Below are 24,671 nucleotides of genomic sequence, written 5' to 3' on the forward strand. Positions count from 1 at the left end.
CCAGGGGTAGAGCAAGAATCCAACACCCCACATCTGACCTGCCTGCATTCTGCATTTCTGCACTGCACTACATTACAGTGCCAGTCCACAATCCCTGACACACACACATTGCAGATCGTCACAGGTTTTCGATTGATTAATTGATTATCACATTATCACATGTGATATGCCACAGTGAAATTCTTTGTTTTACATACCCTACACAAAGTATGTAAAGAGTTGCCACGAATAAGGCGCCGACAAAGTTTGAAAGTGTTCAATGTGGTCCCCAATGGACCCATTTTGTCCTTTTGGCGGGCCCCCTGTGCCGGGTCCCTCTTTGTTCTCTTGGCAGCCCCCTACGCCAGGTCCCACTTTGTTCTCGGTGGCGCGTCCTCGACTGCCCTCCAGCACCCACCATAGGCCTGTCTGCAAGCTGTCCGAGCAATACTGCTCATTAACATCAGAGATGTGATTACATATGGAGAACTTGATCAGTCACAGTCTTGACTATCTCAATTTTACCAAGGCTGATGAGTGGTTCAGGTGACCACGTCATATATTGTTCTGTAAGCAAGCACGGTCAAACATTGAATTAAAATTATGGGTAGAGCCGCTGCCTCACAGCGCTAGAGACCCAGGTTCGATCCTGACCTCAGCTGTCTGTGTGGAGTTTGCACGTTCTCCCTGTGACCGCGTGGGTTTCCTCCGGATGCTCTGGTTTCCTCCCACATGCCAAAGACGCACGGGTTTATGGTCTGCAGAGATTCATTGGACTCTGTAAATTGTCCCTATTGTGCAGGGAGTGGAAACAAAAGTGTGAATGGGTGATCGATGGTCGGCGTGAACCCAGAAGACCAGAGGGCTTGTTTCCATGATGTGTCTTTCAATCAATCTATCAATCAAAACTAAAATACTCCTGCTATTCAGTCGACACAGGCCGTTTCATATTTTTCCAAATCTCTTGGAAAATAATAGAAGTATTAACTCATAGTAACTTTGCTTAAAAAAAATCACACCCATCTGACGTAACCAGCAAATTGTTAACATTAGTTAAAATATAGTAATAAAATCACCTACTTTTTCTTACTTTCTGGCAAAGATCTGGTAGCATCTGTGGAGAAAGATGTTTGTTCAAGGCATTAACATTCATTCAAACGAGAGCAAGAGAGTTAAACAGGTTCTAAGATGCAGACAAAGGAGGAAGGTGAAGAATCTGACAGAACGGGAAACAGGAGTGATTAGATGCAAAAGCCACTTCAACAGAAGTGACAAGTTTAAAATTATGGAATTCTCCCTGGTACGCATAGAACTGCTGTCAACAACTAATGCAGACATTAGCGATGACAAATAAATTTATTTTCGAAATCCTATAGGACATTTAGGCTTTTTATTCATAAGAGAACAAATAGAATGTCGTGGTTGGATTCTGCAAAGATAAAACATAAAGGATCATGCAGTTTCATTGTACCATGGAGGATACATCCAACAGCACAGATAAAGGACCTACTTGGCGGTAAGGGACTAATAAACTGATTCCATGGATCGTGGGACTGCTGTAAAAGGAGGGATTAGGTCAACTATAGGCCTGTATTCCGAAGAGTTTTCAGGGCAGCACAGTGGCACAGCTGGTAGAGCTGCTGCCTCACAGCGCCAGAGACATGGGTTCGATCCTGACCTCTAATGCTGTTTGAGTGGAGTTTGCACTTTTTGCTGTGACCATGTAGGTTTTGTATGTTCATAAGTGATGGGAGAATGATTAGGCCATTCGGCCCATCGAGTCTACTCTGCCATTCAATCAGGGCTGATCTATCTTTCCCTCTCAACCCCATTCTCCTGCCTTCTCCCCATAACCCCTGACACCCATACTAATCAAGAATCTATCTATCTCTGCCTTAAAAACATCCATTGACTTGGCCTCCACAGCCTTCTGCGGCAATGAATCCCACAGATTCACCACGCTCCGACTAAAGATGTTTAGGGAGTGGATGAGAAAGTGGGATAACATAGAACTAGGCTGAATGAGTGATCAATAGTTAGTGTGGACTCAGTGGGTCAAAGGGCTTGTTTTCATGCTAAACTAAACTAGGAAGAATGAGACTGGATGTCAATGATATAAAGAATATTCTGAACGGCTAAAATAGACTCAAAGCAGGGAGAATGCCCGGCTGGCTGGGGTTTGAGCACCAGGGGTGACAGTGTCAGGGTTTGTGTTAAGATATTTAGGACGGAGATGAAGAGAAATGTCTTTTTTTTAGATGGTGGTGAACCATTAAAGGCAGCGGAAGCCAAATTGCTGAATATATTTGAGAAGGAGGTAGATAAATCTCTGGACAGAAAAGGCATAGGAGAAAAGAGGAAGAGAGTTGGATTATTATATTGAGGTAATTCAGCTATGATTGTATTGAATGACTAAGTGTCCTATTCTCGTCTCTATTTCCTACATTTCTCTTTTGTTTGCTTGTGGTATAAGAGCAGTGCGGGAGGTAGTTACTTAGATTGAGGTATAGGTTTAAATTAATTGTTGGAAAGGGTAAGTGGAGAGATGAAGATTGTTTTCATTTTCATTCAGAGGGCAGGAAATGTTTGGAGGTTATTTCTTGGAAAGGAGGATACCCTTGCACATTTAATCTGTATTTGGATGTAATTCTAGATTGGTAAGGGTGTCAAAGATTATGGGGAGAAGGCAGGAGAATGGAGTTGAGAGGGAAACATAGATCAACCACGATAGAATGGCAGAGCAGATTCGATGGGACAAATAGTCTAATTCCGCACTTATGACTTAGGAACTTATAAACTTATTTGTACTTCAAGAGTTGTGACCTGCAAGGCCACATATCTAGTGTTGGAAAAGTGGGATGTGTGGCTCATATATGGCAGGTCAAATGGCTTTTATTGTAATACATTTTCTGTTTCTTCTGTCATTTTAAGGTTTGATTTTAGGCAGCCTAAGGTGGGTTTTCACTTATTCAGGATTTTGTTTTTGGGTTGTGGCATTATTTTTCAACACAAACCAGTCGTCAAAGTATGAAAACATTAGTAACTATCTGCCCCCCCCCCCCCCCCCCTCCACCTCCCCAATCCCACCATGTCCCATCCCACAAAACAATACCCAATGCACCAGAACTAATTAGCCCTAACCTTTCAGTTCCTCAAGGGATCTCTCAGTCTCTTCCATCACTTCAGTGGGTGACTGACAGATCCCCTCTCAGCAACACAGAACAGTAAACAAGGAAATCTCCATGGATATTTCAGAACGTCTTTGATGGAGCTTTACTTTTAAAACCTTTGTTTTCTCGAAATGCTAATGTAGATGCACTTGTTTTACCAGAAGCTCCATTATCGTGACATTCAAAATAAATAATGGGCAAAATATAGCTTGGAGAGCAAATCACCAGTGAATCATGTAGTGTGTTGAAGGCTGCATGCCGTGCTCTGTAAAACTTGCTTCTCTTAACTCCACTAGAATGGGGTGGCACCATGGCGCAGCGGTAGGGTTGCTGCCTTACAGCGCCAGAGACCCGGGTTTGATCTTGACTACGGGTGCTGTCTATACAGAATTTGTACCTTCTCCCCGTGACCTGCGTGGATTTTCTCCGGGTGCTCCGGTTTCCTCCCACACTCCAAAGACAAACAGATTTGAACGTTAATTGGCTTGGTAACATTGTAAATTGTCCCTAGTGTGTGTAGGATCGTGATAGTGTACGGGGATCGCTGGTCGGCATGGACTATGGTGGGCCGAAGGGCCTGGTTTCCCGCCGTATATCTCGAAACTAAACTGAATTTTTGGTAGCAAAATGTAAGTGCCAACCACTCCTACATCTCAAGTTAGGAACAAGCAGGCAAGGATGAATTCCAACTCGAGCACATTGCTCTGTGTCTGTAAGGTCAATAGGATATGGACCATCTCAGTTACCACACTTTGCAAATCATTTCACAATCCAAAGACGTACAGGTATGTAGGTTAATTGGCTGGGTAAATGTAAAAATTGTCCCTAGTGGGTGTAGGATAGTGTTAATGTACGGGGATCACTGGGCGGCACGGACTTGGAGGGCCGAAAAGGCCTGTTTCCGGCTGTATATATATGATGATGATGATGATGATAAGGCCACAGGTTTGTCATCATGTTGCTCCTTTCAGTCTGAAGAAGGGTCTCGACCCAAAACGTCACCCATTCCTTATCTCCCGAGATGCTGCCTGACCCGCTGAGTTACTCCAGCATTTTGTGTCTACATTCAGTTTAGTTGTTTAGTTGGTTCTAGGCGAGCTATATTTTAATGCAGGGTTTACATGAACCATCCTACCAACAACTAGAGAGCAGTCCTCAGCTACTATCTACCTCATTGGAGACCCTTGGACTATCTTTGATCGGATTATACTGGACTTTATCTTGCACTGTACATTATTCACGTTATTCCCTTTATCATGTATGTGTACATTGTAATCATGTATTGTCTTTCCGCTGACTGGTTAGCACGCAACAAAAGCTTTTCACTGTACCTCGGTACACATGACAATAAACTAAACTTAATGCTCAATGTGCATTATTAAACTGAAGTTATTTTTCTGTTCCCATCAGCCTGCAAACCTGGCTTCTACAAAGCTTTTGCTGGGAATGTTAAATGTGCCAAGTGCCCTCCTCACAGCCACGCTCAAGAAACAGGCTCCGTGCACTGCAGCTGTGACAGGAGCTACTTCAGGGCAGACAAGGATCCCATCTCCATGGCTTGCACCAGTGAGTACCTCTCTCTCAGTACCTTGCTCCCTGTTTCTTTGTTACCTTGCCTGTGACTATACATGGAAAAGTAGGAAAATAACTGCAGATGCTGGTACAAATCGAAGGTATTTAAGGGTCTCGACCCGAAACGTCACCCATTCCTTCTCTCCTGAGATGCTGCCTGACCTGCTGAGTTACTCCAGCATTTTGTGAATAAATACATGGAAAAGTGATCAGTTTCAGAAAAATCACAGCTTTACAATGATGCTGAAATCAATACCAACGTTGTGTTTCCCAGATGAGGGATGGTTTCAGCAGGATTTTGATCATTAGTCTCAACAAGCTTATTATGGTGTTCTGGATCTTTCCGTTCTGCAGGGCAACTTTGCACATAAATCTTTGGTGACTAGAACCTTTGTGGATACTTAAAAAAATACTTATTTTGATATTCTCCTCTATTGTGTTATGTGTTCTACATCTCATTTTCCCTTAAAAGTTGCATTGATCTCTGCCTCAGCAATTCCACACACAAATTAACCTTCCTCCAACATTTCTAACCTTACACCTCAGAATGATTGAAGACCCCTGTCACGGACTCATTATCGGTGAAATAGTTCATCACACACCGGCCTGTCAAATTCCCCTTGGTTTTATCAGACTCTATTGAGCAGAGCAGTATCTGAATTTTTCTGGTGAAAAATACAGTTTCACATTCTGACCAGGCATGTTATACTGTCTATTCTCCATGGTTTTACGGTGTCTGCTATCACACATATACTTTAAGTATATATAAGTATATATAAGTATATATAAGTATATATGAGTATGTATGACCTGCTGAGTTACTCCAGCATTTTGTGAATAAATATACTTTAAGAGTAATCAACTTTTTTGCACTATGTATCATTTATTTTTTTGGTTTAGTTTAGAGATACAGAGCGGAACCAGGGTCATTTGGCTCACCGGGTCCACACCGACTGTGGTGCATCTGTGGAATTCTTTGCCACAGAAGGCTGTGGAGGCCAAGTCAGTGGATATATTTAAGGCAGAGATAGATAGATTCTTAATTAGTATGGGTGTCCGAGGTTATGGGGAGAAGGCAGGAGAATGGGGTTAGGAGGGAAATAGATCAGCCATGATTGAATGGCGGAGTAGACTTGGTGGGCCGAATGGCCGAATTCTGCTCCTATCACTTATGATGCTATGACCAGCGATCCTCATACACTGACACTATCCTACACACACTAGGGACAATTTACATTTATACCAAGCCAATTAACCTACTAACCTGTACATCTTTGGAGTGTGGGAGGAAACCGGAGATCCCAGAGAAATTACACGCAGGTCACGGGGAGAACGTACAAACTCCGTACAGACAGCACCCGTAGTCAGGATTAAACCCGGGACTCCGACGCTGTAAGGCAGCAACTCTACCGCTACGCCACCAGGCCGCCCTTTTGTTTTACTCCATAGCTGGAAACTAGCTAGCTTCCCAAAACCTGGGAAGGATGAGCCTAAACGTGTTTTTCTCAGTAAAAGAATATATGGAATCGAGAAACAGAAGACATAGGTTTAAGGTGAAGGGAAAAAGATTTAATAGGAATCTGAGGCGTAACTTTTTCACACAAAGGGTGGTGAATGTATGGAACGGGATGCCAGAGGATGTCGTTGAGGAAGGGACCATCGCAACATTTAAGAAACAATTAGACAGGTACATGGATAAGACAGGTTTAATGGGATATGTGCCAAATGCAGGCCGGTGGGACTAGTGTAGATGGGACATGTTGGTCGGTGTGGGCAAGTTGGCCCAAAGGGCCTGTTTCCACGCTGTTTGACTCTATGACTATATAAACAAATCACTCATTTAGCATCGTAGTTTGGGGATTCCTGCCTAATTAGGTCAAGTGGGCGTGATGATTACGTACACAGCCCAATTTTTCAGCTTGGCCATTTAAAAGCTCTCCATAAGCATTACTTTTAATGGACTCTGGTATTGCCTGCAGTCTGAAAGGAGAGTGTAAAAAGGGCAGAAAAAAAACATCAAAAGAAGTCCCCCACTCCAGTGATATCATTCAGGGGATTTCAAGGGCATGCGGCAGATCGTATTTCTTGAGCACAAGTCAGAGAAAACTTCAATCAACACCAAGAAAGTGTTTCTCTTGGCACAGTGGCGCAGCTGGTAGAGCTGCTGCCTCACAGTGCCAGAGACCCGAGTTCGATCCTGACCTCGGGTGCTGTCTGTGTGGAGTTTGCACATTCTCCCTGTGTGATCAAGTTGGTTTCTTCCGGGTGCTCCGGTTTCTTCTCACATCCGAAAGACGTGCAGCTTTATACGATAATTGGCCTCTGTAAAATGTCCCCCCTAGTTGCAGGGAATGGGATAACATAGAGCTAGTGTGAACGGTGATCTATGCTTAGGGTTGGACTCGGTGGGCCGAAAGGCCTGTTTCCATGCTGTCTCGCTGAACTCTAAACTAAACTAAAAGTGTGCCTGAAGTTAGCTGCACAAAGACAGAATGGTAGGTTGTGGTTATGTTAGTCAAGCCTGAATGATGGGTCTTCCTCAGTCGTTCAAATCCTACAAATTCAAGTCGGATATAAATTTAACCGAGGAACTAAGTTGAATCTGCAATTGAGAAAGAAAAGTGCCAGATGCAGGAACAAAATTAAAAATCCATCTACTTCAGCAGTATCATTTTTTCATGGAGAGGTGTGCCCTCCCTGTGCTGTCCGAGCTGTGATTCCAGATGTAAAGAGATCTTCATATGGTGCTCGCACTTTGCAAGCGAGTAGAAGCCAAGGTGGAGGCAAGGACACTTCTGGAATGTCTGCATCAGATCAGCACAGGATCCTTCAGGCTTTCCTCAGCTGGAGTTGAGAAGCTTCTCTTGAGGGGGTGTGAGATGACGGGGTGCTCCGTAAACAGCTGGAGGATGTGCGCCAGACACACCGGCCGTGCTCTGCACTCTTGCAGAGAGTGGAGGGGTCTGCACGCAGGAAGTTCTTTTAGGAAGGAGATGAAGAGACATTTCTTTCGTCAGAGGGTGGTGAATCTGTGGAACTCTTTGCCACGTAAGGCTGTGGAGGCCAAGTCAGTGGATATTTTTAAGGCAGTGATAGATGGATTCTTGATTAGTACAGGTGTCAGAGGTTATGGAGAGTAGGCAGGAGAATGGGGTTAGGAAAGAGAGATAGATCAGCCGTGATTGAATGTGGTGTAGACTTGATGGGCCAAATGGCCTAATTTATACTCTTATTCTTTATGATTATGCAGGACTTGCATTACTCCCCTCATCCTTAGAGTGAATGGCCCAGGGTCGTGTAAGACGTTCACATGGATGCATGAAGGTCCTCACCAACGGCTTGCTCTGGATGAATCCATCTTGAATAGGTCGCCATATGTCCTAGCCCTTGGCTGTTCACTACTCCAATGATCTGCAGCACGTTGCATGATAGCTCATGATTACCAACAGATGGTTCAAGGAAAGTGGCCATTGAAATGGAAAGCCTCCTTCTCATATGTCCCCCCCCCCCCCCCCCATACCCCCTCATTTCCCACACTTTCCAGACCCACCCCATTGAGCCTGCACATCAACTGTTGTTGCTGATCCAATACTTACAATATAAGGGAGCAATCTTTTAGACTTTTCAGATGCAACATGGAAAAGGGCCTTCGGTCCACCGAGTCCGTGTCGACCAGCGATCACCCCATACATTAGCACTATCCCACACACTAGGGACAATGTACAATTTTACCAAAGCCAATTAACCTACAAACCTGTCCTTCTATGGAGTGTGGGAGGAAACCGGAGCGCTCTGAGATAACCCATGTGGTCACAGAGAAAACATGCAGACTCCGTACAGACAGCACCCCGTAGTCAGAATTGACCCCATGTCTCTAGCGCTGTAAGGCAGCAACTCTAATGCTGCACCACTGCGCCACCCCAAAACTGTGAATGTGTGGGTATTCTGTAGGAAGGAACTGCAGATGTTGGTTTACACGAAAAATAGACACAAAGTGCTGGAGTGACTCAGCGGGACAGGCAGCATCTCTGGATAGAAGGAATGGGTGACGTTTCGGGTCAAGGCCCTTCTTCGGAGGTTTTCTCCTTGTACTTTAGTTTTCTCCCACGCTCCAAAGATGTTCAGGTTTGTAGGCTAATTGGCTATGATATAATATATTATTTTCAGCATCACATTTGGGTCTGAGCGATTGAGTTTGTTGCTTGACAAGGTATGCGTGGTTTGTGGGATCGGTTCGTGTGGAGAATGAAGCTTGGAACTGGACTTAGTCTGGTGGCTTTGCAGTTGGATTAGCATCCAGGAAGACACTGTACGTGGACTGTCCACTGACAGGAACACGTGGAGGTCACACGCAGTCAGTGGGAGGAGATCACATTGCTGCAAACGATTCTCCCATCTTCCACATCAAGGCCTAACTCTCGCCTGTAGCCGGGACTGCAAGTCCAATTATAGGAATCATTCATCACCTCAAATCCACAGAACTGAAGCGGAAGCAAATCTCTTTGGCACCGAGGGACTGCCTGAGAAGAATTTACACTTGATTTTGGAAAGATTGATACAGCCACTGAGACATAATTTTCACACTCCATTCTTTATAGCTGTATTCACTCGCACAACAGACTCTCCCACCAACGAGCGCTCAAATCCTTAGGATAAATTCTGAATCCTAAGGTAATGTGTCCCTGCTGATATTTTGTTCAGCAGTGGAATCAGTAGTTTTGTCTTTATTAAATACACAGATTTTGGTCACCAATAAACAAATCCTGTGCTATGAAACGAGGAAGGAAAACGGGTGTCAGAGGTTATGGGGAGAAGGCAGGAGAATGGGGCTGAGAGGGAAAGATAGATCAGCCATGATTGAATGTAGGAGTCTTGATGGGCCAAATGGCCTAATTCTGTTCGGTGAACTTATGAAATTATGAAAAAATATAGGGTCTGTCTAAAGAAGGGTCCCAACTTGAAACGCCATCTATCCATGTCCTCCAGAAATGCTGCCTGACCCATTGAGTTACCCCAGCACTTTGTGTTTTTCCTTGCATCTATATAACACCCCAGTTATTACTTAATTGACATTTTGCATTAGTGCAATGTAACCTCCCTGCTTTTGTACACTAGGACTATATTCATGAATTTTATATTACTATATTGCTTCCTATAATTTTCCATTTTATGAAGAAAATGGGCAAATCACAATCTGATCACAGTCAGAATCCTTTGCGACGTTATCACAAATATTGTTTCTTTAACAACACGTGGGATCTCGGACAAGGTCCTGTTTCTGTCGGCATCAATGGTGGGAAGTGTTCAGAAGCTTCCAGCCCGAGGAGTCAACAACATGGGCAGGGAAATCAACCATCTGAAGAAAAACATGTTGGAGTATGTTCCAAGGCAGTGATACACCAATAAACCCATCAAACTGTCTTAATGAATTGGTTAGTGTAACAAAAGGTCATGACCAAAGACAACTGCAACATGACAGATGTCTCATTAATTGAACCCTGCTGGTTCCACGGGATTAGGATGTAAATTAAATTCCTCAAAGTGTTGTGGTTTTGAAGCAGACTGTACACTTAATTCTATCTGTTATCACGCACTTAAACCCAAACACATGACTTTATTACCTATTAGTTCACATCTTGTTATATTTAGCCCATGCCATATTTTACATTGTATTAATTACTGTTTGTCCTGTTGTCGAGAAGGTGATTTATCGCCTAGCCACCGTGCTGTGATTACAATAGTTTGAATGAGGCTGAACCAACACATCAAAAAAACACACAAGGTGCAAGTGTAACTCAGCAGGTCAGGCAGCATCTTTGGAACAATGTGTAGTTTGGTTTAGTTCAGAGATACAGCGTGGAAACGGGCCCTTCAGCCCACTGAGTCCGCACTGACCAGTGAACCCCACACATTAGTGCTATCCTACACAGGGGGGACAATTTACATTTATACCAATTAGCGTACAAACCTGTACGTCTTTGGAGTGTGAGATGAAAACGAAGATCTCGGAGAAAACCCACGCAGGTTATGGGGAGAACGTACAAACTACGTACAGACAGCACCCATAGTGAGGATCGAACCCGGGTCTCTGGCACTGTAAGGCAGCAACTCTACCGCTGCACCACTGGACCAATCCCTTGGCCAGCAGAGTCCAGGCAATTGCAGAGGTGCTTCCTGACCCACAGAGTTACTCCAGCACTTTATGTTTTTTTGTTTTGTAAACCAGCACATGCAGTTCCTTGAGTCTACATGACTAAATACGTCATCTGGTCCAGGGGATTCTGGTTGTAACTGAGGTGGATTCAGATGCAATGATTATAACCTTCTGATTATAAGCGATGGATTAAAATAATTCCTAAACAAATGGTGGCACCATAGCATCACCTGACCTGCTGCCAAGGTTGGAGTTACTCCAGCATTTTGTGTCTATCTTTGGTGTAAACCAGCAGCTGCAGTTCCTTCCTACACATTTCCTCTGCTGCCGTAGTCCCCCTACAATCTAGACGTACGACAATGTTGTAGACGTACGTACAAGGTAGTGGTTATTGCCTCTGCCATGAGTGGAAGTTAGACATATCAGGCCAGAGTTGCTTGTCACATGAGAAAGAGTAGCTTACAGGAAAATAGATGGGGAAATAGGTTTGATGACATTGCCTTGAGAGCATCGATTTGATTGGCTGAATTGCTCCTTCAATATTGTCAGGGAATATAAGAACATGTTAAGAAGTTTAGGAAGTGAAAATGCTGATTTCTAAAAAGAACTGAAATAATTTTGGGCGGCACGGTGGCGCAGCAGTAGAGAGGCTGCCTTACAGAGCCAGAGACCCAGGTTCGATCCTGACTATGGGTGTTGTCAGTACGGAGCTTTTTGTTCTCCCTGTGACCTGTATGGGGTTTTCTCCGGGTGCTTCGGATTCCTCCCACACTCCAAAGACGTATAGGTTTGTAGGCTGATTAGCTTCGGTAAAATTGTAAATGATCCTTGCGTGTGTAGGATAGTGTGGAGATCGCTGGTCGGCGTGGACTCGGTGGGCCGAAGGGCCTGTTTCCTCGCTGTGTCTGGATCTAAACTAAATCCGAAACAATACTAAATGCTTTAGTCTTGTTGCTCCTCACATTGGCGATAGATTTGAGGGAATCTGCCGATCTTGCATTATTTATTAGGTCAGTTACAGGTTATCAAACATTACATTTTTTTGTTGCATTGAACATTAATGGATTTGTAATCTATTAATAGGGAGACCAGGAAAACAGCTGTAATTGAACATTGGAACACCACCAAACAGTGTCAGCATGCGAGGACTGATGACTGTTTGAACTGTGTTTTCAGGGTGACTTGAATGGAAATCTGAGCTGGAAGAAGAACATTAGAGAAAAGTGTCATCATGAAGCAGGTTAACCTGTTCATTGCCACCCCCGAGTCTGCTCGGGTCATGGCCAAGAGTGCACAAAAAACTTGGCAGTGAACAGGTTAACAACTGTTGGCAAGAGAGTTGTGACGGTGCTTTGGGTAGTGATCATTCTGCTGCCCTGCAAGCAGCAAGTTCCGAAGTGGACAAACTTAGTTTAAAATTTACAGATATGAAACTTAGCCAATGTTACTGTTTTTGCTGAGATGGAATTCCACAATGCATTCACGTACAGAGTTCAAGTTACTGCTTTTACTTATAATCTGACTTTATATATTTTTTCTGACTTTCTATTATCATAATATTCATTTGAATTAATTTATATTGACATTCCCTGCTACTTTCTGAGGTAAGTAAACTAGCAGACGGAGGGATTTCATGCAATGTGTTAAAACATTCACTTCTAATATTACACAATATGGTTTCAACAACTTAGATACACAGACTGTGAAAAGGTATCTCAGTAACACTCTGTGGAATGCATCAAACGCTTAAACACTGACATTCATTACAAGTCAACCTGCCTACTTATTGTTGGGTTGAATTCAACGCTAAATATAGGTGAAATTTTTTTTAAAAATTTGTATGGTACTGTTGAGCTGGCAGAGTTTAATGGAACTGAGGGAACTGGTTTAATGGAACTAAGGGGCAGTCAAAATGAAAGAGCTTTGTACCATGCTTCGAAGAGAACTGGGCCCACTCTCAACCAGCCAAAAGTCAATGTAAACTAAGCCCACTGGCTTCATTGGATAATGGTTTATTATCAAGCCGTATAAATATAAGAGAGATCTGGAATATTAGATAAAAGGAAATTCAATAAAGTGCCTATATGCCTATATAATTCCAAGGGTTAATCGGTAATCCACTGAGTGTCTTATACTTAACAACTCATTGGAGAAGGATTAATAGTTCATTTCACATTAAAATGAAGTGTAAGAATATGAATCCCTCTCGTGGTGTTTTATTTTCTTCTGTTAATAAAGTCAGACATCAGTTACATTTATTCAGCAAGGTCTAAGAGCACAAAGGATTAAGCTGAAATTATGGTAAGCCAGAATTAAGCCAGATTTAATTAAAATATTATTGCTGGCTGAAGCATCTACCCAGCATACTCCGATCTCTCACCACCTCTCCTCCCTCCCCTCCCATCCATAGCTGAGACTGCAAGAGTTTTGTTGTACACACAAGGATCTGCAGATGCCGGTGCACTAAAAAAACCCACCCAAGATACTGGAGTAACACAGCGGGTCAGGCAGCATCTCTGGAGAACGTGGATCAGAAGAATGTCACCTATCCATGTACTCTAGAGATACTGCCTGACCCGCTGAATTACTCCAGCACCTTGTCCAGATGTTTATCATAAACTGTGTTGAAAGGAACTGCAGATGCTGGTTTAAACCGAAGATAGACACAAAAAACTGGAGTAACTTAGCGGGTCATGCAGCATCTCCGGATAAAAGGACTAGGTGACGTTTCGGGTCGAGACCCTTTTTCAGACATTATCGTGAGCTAATGATTTTGCCTTGTTGTAGGGGAGCGGCAGTTAACATTTCTTCTGCTTGTTATCTTTTCATTGTTGCTCGTGGTCCCAGGGCCTCCGTCCAATCCAAGGAACGTGTTTTCCAACATCAATGAGACCTCGGTGATCTTGGACTGGAGCTGGCCGATCGATGCGGGAGGCCGCAAGGACGTGACCTTCAGCGTCTACTGCAAGAAGTGTGCCGTCGGCCCCAGGCAGTGCGAGCCGTGCCTGGGCAACGTCCACTTCCTGCCACGGCAGAAGGGCCTGGCCAACACCACCGTGACGGTGGTCGACCTGCTGGCACACACCAACTACACCTTCGAGATCGAGGCGGTGAATGGGGTGTCCGCGCTGAGCTCGGCGCCCCGACAGCTTGCCGCCGTCTCCATCACCACCAATCAGGCCGGTGAGTTCACACTTTAATTCAGCAAAGTAAAATCATCAAAGGGACAAAAAGATTCCAGGAAATAATCTGCTTCCGTTGGCATGTGTGTTAGAAATGCGGGAGAGATGAAGAGATTTATTTTTAAACCATAAGACATAGGGGCGGAATCAGGCCGTTCAGTCCAACGAGTCGACTCTGCCATTCAATCATGGCTGATCTACTTTGCCCTCTCAACCTGATTCGCCTGCCTCCTCCCCATAACCTTTGACACCCTTACTAGTGGGGAATCCATCAATTTCTCCTTTAACAATACCCAATAATGGCCTCCAAAGCCATCTGAGGCAATGATTTCCACAGATTCACCTCTGGCTGGAAATTCCTCCTCATCTGCATTGTGAAGGTAGGTCCTTTTATTCTGAGGCTGTGCCCTCTGGTTCTAGACTCTCCCATTACCAGTAACATCCTCAGCACATCAACTCTATTTAGGCTTTTCATTATCTGGTAGGTAGGTACTTTTACCCAGTAAGATGCTGCGATCTTGTATGCACTTCAGAAATGGAGGATGAATGTAGGTTCAATGGTAACTTTCAAAAGGGCTGGAATATTTTAATCGAAGAGAAATATTTTCAAGGTCATGTAAAAAGATCAAGAGATTAAAATATTAATTGGTAGCTCATTCAGAGAGCTAACATGATACAATGACCAAAGGCCTTTATGTTCTGCTCTATAGTTCTGATAACCTTTAGATTTGTGGATTTTGGGTAAAATTGCAATATATTTCTTGAAACATTGGATATTAATGATTTTATAGGCCATTGACTAAGTAGTTGATGCAGAGAAACCCATAATAGAAACATAGAAACATAAAAAATAGGTGCAGAAGTAGGCCATTCGGCCCTTCGAGCCAGCACCACCATTCAATATGATCATGGCCCGAAGAGCTATATCCAACTAATATAATGTGTCTGTTATAATATTAATAGTCATGTCCATCCCACCCTACAAAATGTAGCACAATCTTATTGATAGAATCTTATTGATTCCTTCTGCATGAACATATGCAGAAGAACATGATGATATTAAGGTGCGTACATTTATTTAGCTGGGCGCAGATACTTTAATCAGAGGGACGGCAAGCCTGTTGATACCAATCTGCTTTGATGAACTATTTGAAAAGAATAAATATAGTGCCAGGTTGCTCTCTGGATTCAACCCAATGTTCAATTGGAGGGCAATGATGGTGCCAGACGGCTGTTTTGTGCATTCATTCAATCAGCAGCTCTACCCATGACCTCTTCCTTTCCTCACGCTGACTGGAACATTGAACTCACATTCCACCTGGATTTAGTGAGTGGTCTTCACAGTTATCACGGTGACCATTCAGGCTCCCTCTAGTTAAACCTTTTCATACTGTACACTGCATTTTATACGGATGGTGTAAGTATGTTTGAATAAAATGAGTTACATTTTTCCTATCTTTTGTGAAGCTGTGGCAATTGACCTTTCTGCAAGACTAGCAGGATAGCGCAGGTATAAAATAGTTGTTCTGGAATGATAAGGTCATAAGGAATAGGAGTAGAATTAGGCCATTCGGCCCGTCAAGTCTACTCCGCCATTCAATCATGGCTGATTTATCTCTCCCTCCCAACCCCATTCTCCTGCCTTCTCCCCATAACCTCTGACACCTGTACTAATCAAGAATCTATCTATCTCTGCCTTAAAAATATCAACTGACTTGCCCTCCACAGCCTTCTGGGGCAAAGAATTCCACAGATTCACCACCCTCCAATTAAAGACTAAATCTACAGATGCTAAAAGTTTGAAATAAGAATAGAAAATGCTGGAATCTTACAGTGATTTGTAACCATATTTGCATTCACACTAAGCCCAGTGTGCTAGTTAGTCTCAGGAACAAACTGAACCCAGCCCTCCATTATTAATGCCATTTATTGAATTCAAAAGTGGATAAGAATGAGACACACTGAAACATAATGATACTAATGTCAAACAAACCCTGCTGCATTGTTTAGATACCAGGAACTACACAGGCTGGTTTAAAAAAAAAAGACACAAAGTGCTGGATAATGCAGCATCTCCAGAAAACACCACAGATGGGTGACATTTCGGGTTGGCACCCTTTGTCAACCTGACCGTGTCACGTTACTTATCCATGTTCTCCAGAGATGCTGCCTAACCCACTGAGTTACTCCAGCACTTTGTTTCTTTTGTCCATTACACAGTCATTACTTTACAATGGCTTAGCAATACTTGCCTTGCCTTCTGGTTGAAAAGAAAGAAACAAACCCTAATTGTATGCAAACATTTGTCAGAAACACTTCCTTAGTGAAGAACATATACTACAATAAAACAGAAAATCTGCCAAACAGTCAGCAGGTCAGACAGCAGCTCGAGTCGTAGAGTGATACAGTGTGGAACCGGGCCCTTTGGCCCAGCTTGCCTACATCGGCCAACATGTCCCAGCTGCCAGCATTGGGTCCATATCCCTCCACACCTGCCCTATCCATGTACCTGTCTAACTGTTTCTTAAATGTTGGGACAGTCCATGCCTCAACTACTTCCTCTAGCAGCTTGTTCCATACACCTACCACCCTTTATGTGAAAAAATTACCCCTCAGATTCCCATTAAATATTTTCCCCTTCACCTTAAACCTATGTCCTCTGGTCCTCTGGACCTGAGGAACAAGAAACAGTCAACATTTCAGCCTGAATTGGTAACGTTGTTTCTCTTTACATAGCTACTTCTTGACCTGCTCAGTGCTTGAAGCATTTCCTGATTTTATTTCAAACTTTCAGCGTCTGCGGATTTATTTTGATTTTCAAGGATATTTTCTACTTGCTTAATCGTTTGTCACCTTTTCTAATATTTTCTCCTGTTAATGCTAATCTATACTGGGGAATGGGAATTCATAAGTTTTTATGGGATTTGGCCATGTTTGCAACCAGAACATTTATTACCATTCTATAAATGCCCTGGAGCAGATAGCAATGAAGTCCTCCTTGAACAATTGAGTACCATTCCGGGGCTGGTGAGTCTAACTTCTTGTGGATTTGGAGTCATAGGTGGGCTTGGTTAGGAAAATGACGGATTTTCCTCCACTGAAGGCTATAAGTGCATCAAATAGTTTTCTTAACCATATGTTTGTGACATAAGAGCATTACTGAACCAGCATTTTTTTAAGGATCCAATTTATGTCAATAACTGAATTTGCATTTCCAAATTGGCAAGGTGAGATTTGAACATGACATTTCTTCTCCAGCTGCTTCCCTGAAGTATCTTAAGCAAGAGGCCACTTTTCCAGCCCGCCAAGCCTCGGAGATGTGAAGCAACTTCACAGTAGTTGGATATGCAGGGAATGGAGGGCTATGGATTATGTGCAGGCGGATAAGAGTTGGTCTTGGCATCCTGATCAGCACAGACATTGTGGGCCGAAGGGCCTGTTTCTGTGCTGCACTGTTCTATGTTCAAATATTAGCACACGGGAGCATATGTTTAGGGGACAATGGCAGGGTTCACGTCTATAACCCTATAAAGAAAATAGCCCTTGTTTTGACCAGAATCGTTGAGACTAAATGGCAGCACCAGCAGCTATTGTCTAAGCTAAGACCAGCTGGAATCATGAGCAGGAGTTGAATTTGAAATCTCTTCTGTCTTTGGTGCACAGAACTATAATTGGAAGTGAGAAACTATGGAGGGCATTGCAATCCCTTGTGTCATCATTTGTAGCACTTGTGTTTTCAGTTATTAAAGTCACCTTCGCTTATGGGATAAAGGCAAACAAATATTTTCACAGGGATTTGTTAGCTAACTTCTGTTTATTGACTGTATAAAGTAGTCCAATCGAAAGCATAAATCGTACATCAGTTTAATATAAATATAGGTTTGCACAAATTTAAAGAGCAGATGAGTTTATTATTTTTAATCATTTAAAATGCTTGAAGGAAAGGACTTGCTTAAAAGCAGCAATTGTTTAACTTATGGAGTTGATATTGGCTGAAAGCCCATGATTGGTATCTTTCCTAATTGAGGAACATTGGAAATTTAAGGGCTCTGTATTTTTTATTTGTTTTGCAGCGTTCAAATAAAGTTAGCTGCATTAGTACTCAGTGCAAGCACTCTCTTGCCCAGACTGCCTTGCAGAGATATTTAAAAACTCGTTAAATTCAGTAATAGCTTTGACAGAAGCCTTCTGCTGAAACCTGTGATAGACTTTCCAGGGACAGGGTCTTTGTGCCTTGTTGCTGAGGCCTCAACTCCCTGTCCAGAGTATGGCCAGCCAATTTAACCATCCCACTGCAGTTGGCCCAGGTAAATGTGACGCTGTGTTGAATGCAGGTAGCAGTGACTGCAGGACGTGGAATTCATCCAACAATATCTAATCCTTTATATTTAGAAACCTCATCGGCCCAGAGTTACAAATGACTTAACCTTCATTCAGCTGTCACTGAAGAATTCTCTAAATACTTTTGTAATAAGCCAGATCTACACTGAGAGACATTTGAAGATGTTAAACAAAAGAAAATTTGTTTTAAAAAAAATAAATCATATCCATCTTCATTTACTACCAAACGATGGAGGATCTCATTGAGGCTTACCGAATAGTGCAAGGCCTGGATAGAGTGGATGTGGAGAGGATGTTTCCACTAGTGGGAGAGTCTGGGACCAGAGGCCACAGCCTCAGAATAAAAGAATGTACCTTTAGAAAGGAGATGAGGAGGAATTTCTTTAGTCAGAGGGTGGTGAATCTGTAGAATTAATTGCCACAGACGGCTGTGGAGGTCAAGCCATTGAGTATTTTTTAAGTGATTGATAGATTCTTGATCAGTAAGGGTGTCAAGGGATATGGGAGAAGGCAGGAGAATACATCGAAACAGAAACATAGAAAATAGGTGCAGGAGGAGGCCATTCGGCCCTTTGAGTCAACACCGCCATTCATTGTGATCATGGCTGATCATCCACAATCAGTAACCTGTGCCTGCCTTCTCCCCATATCCCTTGATTCCACTAGCCCCCAGAGCTCTATCTAACTCTCTTTTAAATTCATCCAATGAATTGCCCTCCACTCCCTTTTGTGGCAGAGAATTCCACAAATTCACAACTCTCTGGGTGAAAAAGTTTCTTCTCACCTCAGTTTTAAATGGCCTCCCCTTTATTCTTAGACTGTGGCCCCTGGTTCTGGACTCCCCAACATTGGGACCATTTTTCCTGCATCTAGCTTGTCCAGTCCTTTTATAATTGTGTACGTCTCTATAAGATCCCCTCTCATCCTTCTAAACTCCCATGAATACAAACCCAGTCTTTCCAATCGTTCCTCATATGACAGTCCCGCCATCCCAGGGATTAACCTCGTGAACCTACGCTGCACTGCCTCAATAGCAAGGATGTCCTTCCTCAAATTAGGAGACCAAAATTGCACACAATACTCCAGATGTGGTCTCACTGGGGCCCTATACAACGGCAGAAGGACCTCTTTACTCCTGTACTGAAATCCTTTCATTATGAAGGCAAACATGCCATTAGCTTTCTTAACTGCCTACTGTAACTGCATGCCTACTTTCAGTGACTGGTGTACAAGGACACCCAGGTCTCATTGCACTTCTCCTTTACCTAATCTGACACCATTGAGATAATAATCTGCCCCCTTATTCTTGCCACCAAAGTGGATAACCTCACATTTATCTACATTATACTGCATCTGCCGTGCATCTGCCCACTCTCTCAACCTGTCCAAGTCACCCTGCAATCTTCTAACATCCGCTTCGCAGTTCACACTGCCACCCAGCTTTGTGTCATCTGCAAACTTGCTTGTGTTACTTCTAATTCCATCATCCAAATCATTAATATATATTGTAAATAGTTGTGGCCCCAACACCGAGCCTTGCGGCACTCCACTCACCACTGCCTACCATTCTGAAAAGGACCCGTTTATTCCTACTCTTTGCTTCCTGTCTGCCAACTAATTATCTCTCCATGTCAATACCCTACCCCCAATACCATGTGCTCTAATTTTGCTCACCAATCTCCCATGTGGGACCTTATCAAATGCTTTCTGAAAGTCTAGATACATTATATCCATTGGCTCTCCTTCATCCATTTTACTTGTCACATCCTCAAAAAATTCCAGAAGATTAGTCAAGCAGGATTTCCCCTTCATAAATGCATGCTGACTTGGACCAATCCTTTTACTGCTATCCAAATGCACTGTTATTACCTTTGTAATAATTGACTCCAGCATCTTCCCCACCACCGATGTCAGGCTAACTGATCTATAATTCCCCATTTTCTCTTTCGCTCCTTTCTTGAAAAGTGGGATAACATTAGCTACCCTCCAATCCCCAGGAACTGATCCTGAATCTATTGAACTTTGGAAAATGATCGCCAATGCGTTCACGATTTCCAGAGCCACCTCCTCGAGTACCCTGGGATACGGGTTGGCCCAATTCTGCTCCTATGACTTAAGAACACATGAAATCTGCACTGATATCAGTAGTTCCTCATATTCTGTACCTGGGCTAAGTGACAATTCCCCAGCATAGTGCTAGGAATCACAGTTAAACTGGGACCATCCATTGAAATGAATACAAAGTCCCACCACGAAGCGCAGTGACAATGTGTCACTCTGTCCTGGACTTGCAACACTTGCAAGACATTCCAGGACGTTTGTCCGTTTGGAATGGATGAGCACTGGTGGCTTTGTTAAGAACCCTATATCACAGGCAAAATAATTCAGCCCATTAACAATCCTCTGTCAATTGGTGTAGGAAGGAACTGCAGATGCTGGTTTAAAACGAAGACAGACACGAAATGCTGGAGCAACTCAGCGGGACAGGCAGCATCTCTGGATGGAAGGAATGGGTGGCGTTTCGGGTCGAGACCCTTCTTTAGACAGAAGAAGTCTGAAGAATCTGGAGTCTTCAGGAGGCCGAAGAAGGGCCTCGACCCGAAACGTCACCCATTCCTTCTGTCCAGAGATGCTGCCTGACTCGCTGAGTTACTCCAGCATTTTGTGTCTATCCTATGTCAATTGGATTGGGTTCTATGCCATTTTGTATGGGCAGCAACTGGCTCCCACTAAAATAATAAATTGCAAGATCAAGCATGACAGATTTAAAGCCATTTAGTTGTATTTTGAGGACATTTTATAGTGAAATTCCAGAACTTTAAATGATGGGAAATGGTTTTATACAGAGTTTGTATAATTTAATGCCATTGTCATTTATCAGCACAGACTTTGACTGTCTCCATGATTCATGTTTTGCAGATACACTAACTTAATCAGGAGGCAAAATGCCCCAATATCAATTATGATATTGTTTTTGCAAATTTAGCATGATAATTTGCTGTCAATAACTGCTAAATTCTCAGTCTACTTTATATTACATGGTGCATGGTGTGGAATGATTTGCAGTTCTGTTTCAACAAGAGATTTCCCTGAAGAGTTCAGCATTTTCAAACATGGGCTGTGGCTTTCAATGTTTGCAGCCATTTTTTGTTCTTTGGCTCATTCTTGCTCCTTAGTTGAGATGGCACATCAATATCAATAGTCGTTTATTTGTCACATACACATAAATGTGTAGTGAAATGAAACATTACCCGCAGTTGAAACACTAAGACCAATAAGAATAATCAATAAAAATGCAATAACACATACAATCATACACTAACACCAAACAAAAGAAACATCCATCACAGTGAGTCTCCTCCAGTCCCTCCTCACTGTGATGGAAGGCCAGAATGTCTTTTCTCTTCCCTGCCGTCTTCTCCTGCGGTCAGGCTGTTGAAGTTGCCACGTCGGGGCGGTCGGGGCTCCTGACATTGGAGCGCCGCGCCGGACGGTGAAAGGTCCGCGGCCTATTCCAGGCCGCGCCGGACGGTGAAAGGTCCGCGGCGGGCCGACCCAAGCCCCGCGATTCGGGGCGGGTGAACACGCTGCCTCTGCCGCTGCCGGAGGTCCCGATGTCGGCCCCCACTCAGGGGGCTGCGGGCTTCCAACGTCCACGCGGCCCGCGCCGGAGCCTCCGGAGACGAGTCGTAGCCGCTCCCGCAGCATCCGAAGGCGGCCAGCGCCTCAGGTGGTGAGTCCGGGCCGTGGGCTCTGCGAACCAGAGCCCCAGGTGGTCCCAGGTGCATGGCCGGTGGTAGGCCGCAGCGGGAATGGAGACACGTCACGACACATATTACTAGGCAAACCTCGAACTTAAATCTCCCATAATGGAACTTTAAACTAATAACAGAATTACACATTTTGGAGAACTTCAAAATTAATATTTAATGAATGTTTCAAAAATAGAAATGATTATTTTACCAAATAAGTTATAATATTTCCACATTTATCATTTTTCCATGAGCTAATAGCTCATGGCATTGCGGTAGAGCTACTGCCTTACAGCGCTAGAGACCCGGGTTCGACCCTGACTATGGGTGCTTGTCTGTTCGGAGTTTGTACGTTCTCCCCATGCCCTGCGTGGGCTTTCTCCGAGATCTTTGGTGTCCTCCCACACGCCAAAGGCATACAGGTTTGTAGGTTAATTGGCTTGGTATAATTGTAAAAATTATCCCTAGTGTATGTAGGATAGTGTTAGTGTGCGGGGATCGCTGGTCAGTGCGGACTTGGTGGGCCGAAGAGCCTGTTTCCACGTCGTATCTCTAAACTAAACTAAACTGAAAAATCACATTTATTTCAGTGCCTTACTTTACCTGTAAGGTGAGCATTACAGGGAAGAATGTGGACAGGCTTGATAAAAGACCTGAAATGTCACCTATTCCTTTTCTCCAGAGATGCCACCTGACCCGCTGAGTTACTCCAGCTTTTTGTGTCTATCTTTGATAAAAATGCTGCCGTTTTTCACCATCCAATGCCAATCAGTCAGCCATATATAGTCAAGTTTAGTGAAACAGCATGGAAACAGGTCATTTGGCCCTCCAATTCCATGCTGACCATTGAATCCCCGTTAAACTAGTTCAACGTTATCGTACTTTCTCATCCACACCTGTGGGGCAATTTACAGAGGCAATTAATCTACAACCTCGGATGTGGGAGGAAACCGAAGCAAGTGGAGGAAACCCACCCGGTCACATGGAGAACATGCAAACTCCACACAGACAGTGCTCGAGCTCAGGATCAAACTGGGTCTCTGGTGCTGTGACGCCCACTTTGCTTTTATGACCATGATGCTCATCGCATTTCAGTGTTGACCAGAATACCACAAGAGAAAAAGACCAACGGAACCGCTCTTGCACTGAAATATCCCCTTTGTACTGCGGATGTGGTACTTAGATTACCGGCTTAGCCCCTGGTGAGGTTTGGTACTTGGTCAGCTGTAGATGTAGATTAGTTTAGTTTAGAGACACAGCACGCAAACAGGCCCTTCGGCCCACCGAGGCTGGGCTGACCAACGATCCCTGCACACTAACACTATCCGACACACTCTGGAGACAATTTACATTTATACCAAGCCAATTAACCTACAAACCTGTGTCTTTGGAGTGTGTGAGGAAACCGAAGATCTCGGTGAAAACCCACGGAGAGAACGTACAAACTCCATTCAGACGGCATCCTTAGTCAGGATCGAACCCGAGTCTGTGGTGCTTGTAAGGCAGCAACTCTATCGCTGCGCCACCGTGCCGTCCAGATAAACTGTAAACGTTTTTAAAAGAACACCAGCACATTTCTGGGATCATCAGCGAGATCTGGGCAAAGGAGCAGGCGGCATGGGAACAATTAGAAAGGAGTAACGTCGAACGTTAATCTGATAAGCAAACTACCTGTGTTTGTGGTTGATTATAGATAAAAAGCCATGGCATGGTAGAATGGGGCATACCTGGGGAGAGGCACGGTGATTAATGGGTGCGAACATTGGTCTCCTCTCCAATCAGGCTGAATATCTTCAAATGCCAGCTGCAACACTCCCAGATGTCCATCAGAACAGGGTGCTGCACAGTTGATTTATAGGAGTGTTTAAAGAGGCAAAGGTCCAATTAGTTCCCACCCAGATATTACCTGGAAGGACCTGGCACAAGAGATTCACAATAGATCCATTGATTCACGATGGATTACGAGTGAAAAATCAATCACGGGCCAGCACTAAAGATTCACCAATTCCAGAGGAAATAAGATCAGAATCAACAGTTTTAATATATTTAACTTGACATTTTCCCGCTCCCACAGCATTCCGAAAGGAATAAACAAATCTTATTAGAACAGATATAAATGAAAACGCGTTGCAAAGGAAATTGCTCTCTGGTCAGCTGAGGTATCTTTTTGAATTATATAACATGCAAAACAAATGTCAATGATCGACAATGGTTGGCAAGATGGTGGATTGTTGCACTGCTGGAACCAAGTTGCCGTGTAGCTCCAGTGATCTGGGTTCAATCCCGACCTCAGGGATTGTTGGTGCAGGGTTTGGACATTCCTACAGGTAATGCTGCTTTCTCCCATATTCCAGGGGCATGCAATTGTGCAGATCGACAATCAGGGCGGCCCAGCGCACAGCGGTAGATTTGCTGCCTTACAGTGCTACAGTGTCGGAGACCCGAGTTCGATCCCGACTATAGGTGCTGTCTGTACGGAGTTTGTGTGCTCTCCCCGTGTGTGTAGGAGAGCGTTAATGTG

General features: G+C 43.7%; 1 protein-coding gene across 3 annotated transcripts in view; it reads left to right on the forward strand.

Annotated features, from left to right (window-relative positions):
* epha3 (eph receptor A3) overlaps positions 1 to 24,671 on the forward strand; it is a 251,299-nt gene that overhangs the window by 129,652 nt on the left and 96,976 nt on the right. For all 3 annotated transcript variants that reach the window (XM_078409603.1, XM_078409605.1, XM_078409604.1), the window contains exons 4-5: positions 4,560 to 4,715; positions 13,723 to 14,058. In XM_078409603.1, the coding sequence (XP_078265729.1) occupies positions 4,560 to 4,715; positions 13,723 to 14,058 (492 nt within the window). The remainder of the gene's footprint in view (positions 1 to 4,559; positions 4,716 to 13,722; positions 14,059 to 24,671) is intronic.

Source organism: Rhinoraja longicauda, chromosome 12 (genome assembly GCF_053455715.1).
Source record: "Rhinoraja longicauda isolate Sanriku21f chromosome 12, sRhiLon1.1, whole genome shotgun sequence".
Classification (NCBI taxonomy): domain Eukaryota; kingdom Metazoa; phylum Chordata; class Chondrichthyes; order Rajiformes; family Arhynchobatidae; genus Rhinoraja; species Rhinoraja longicauda.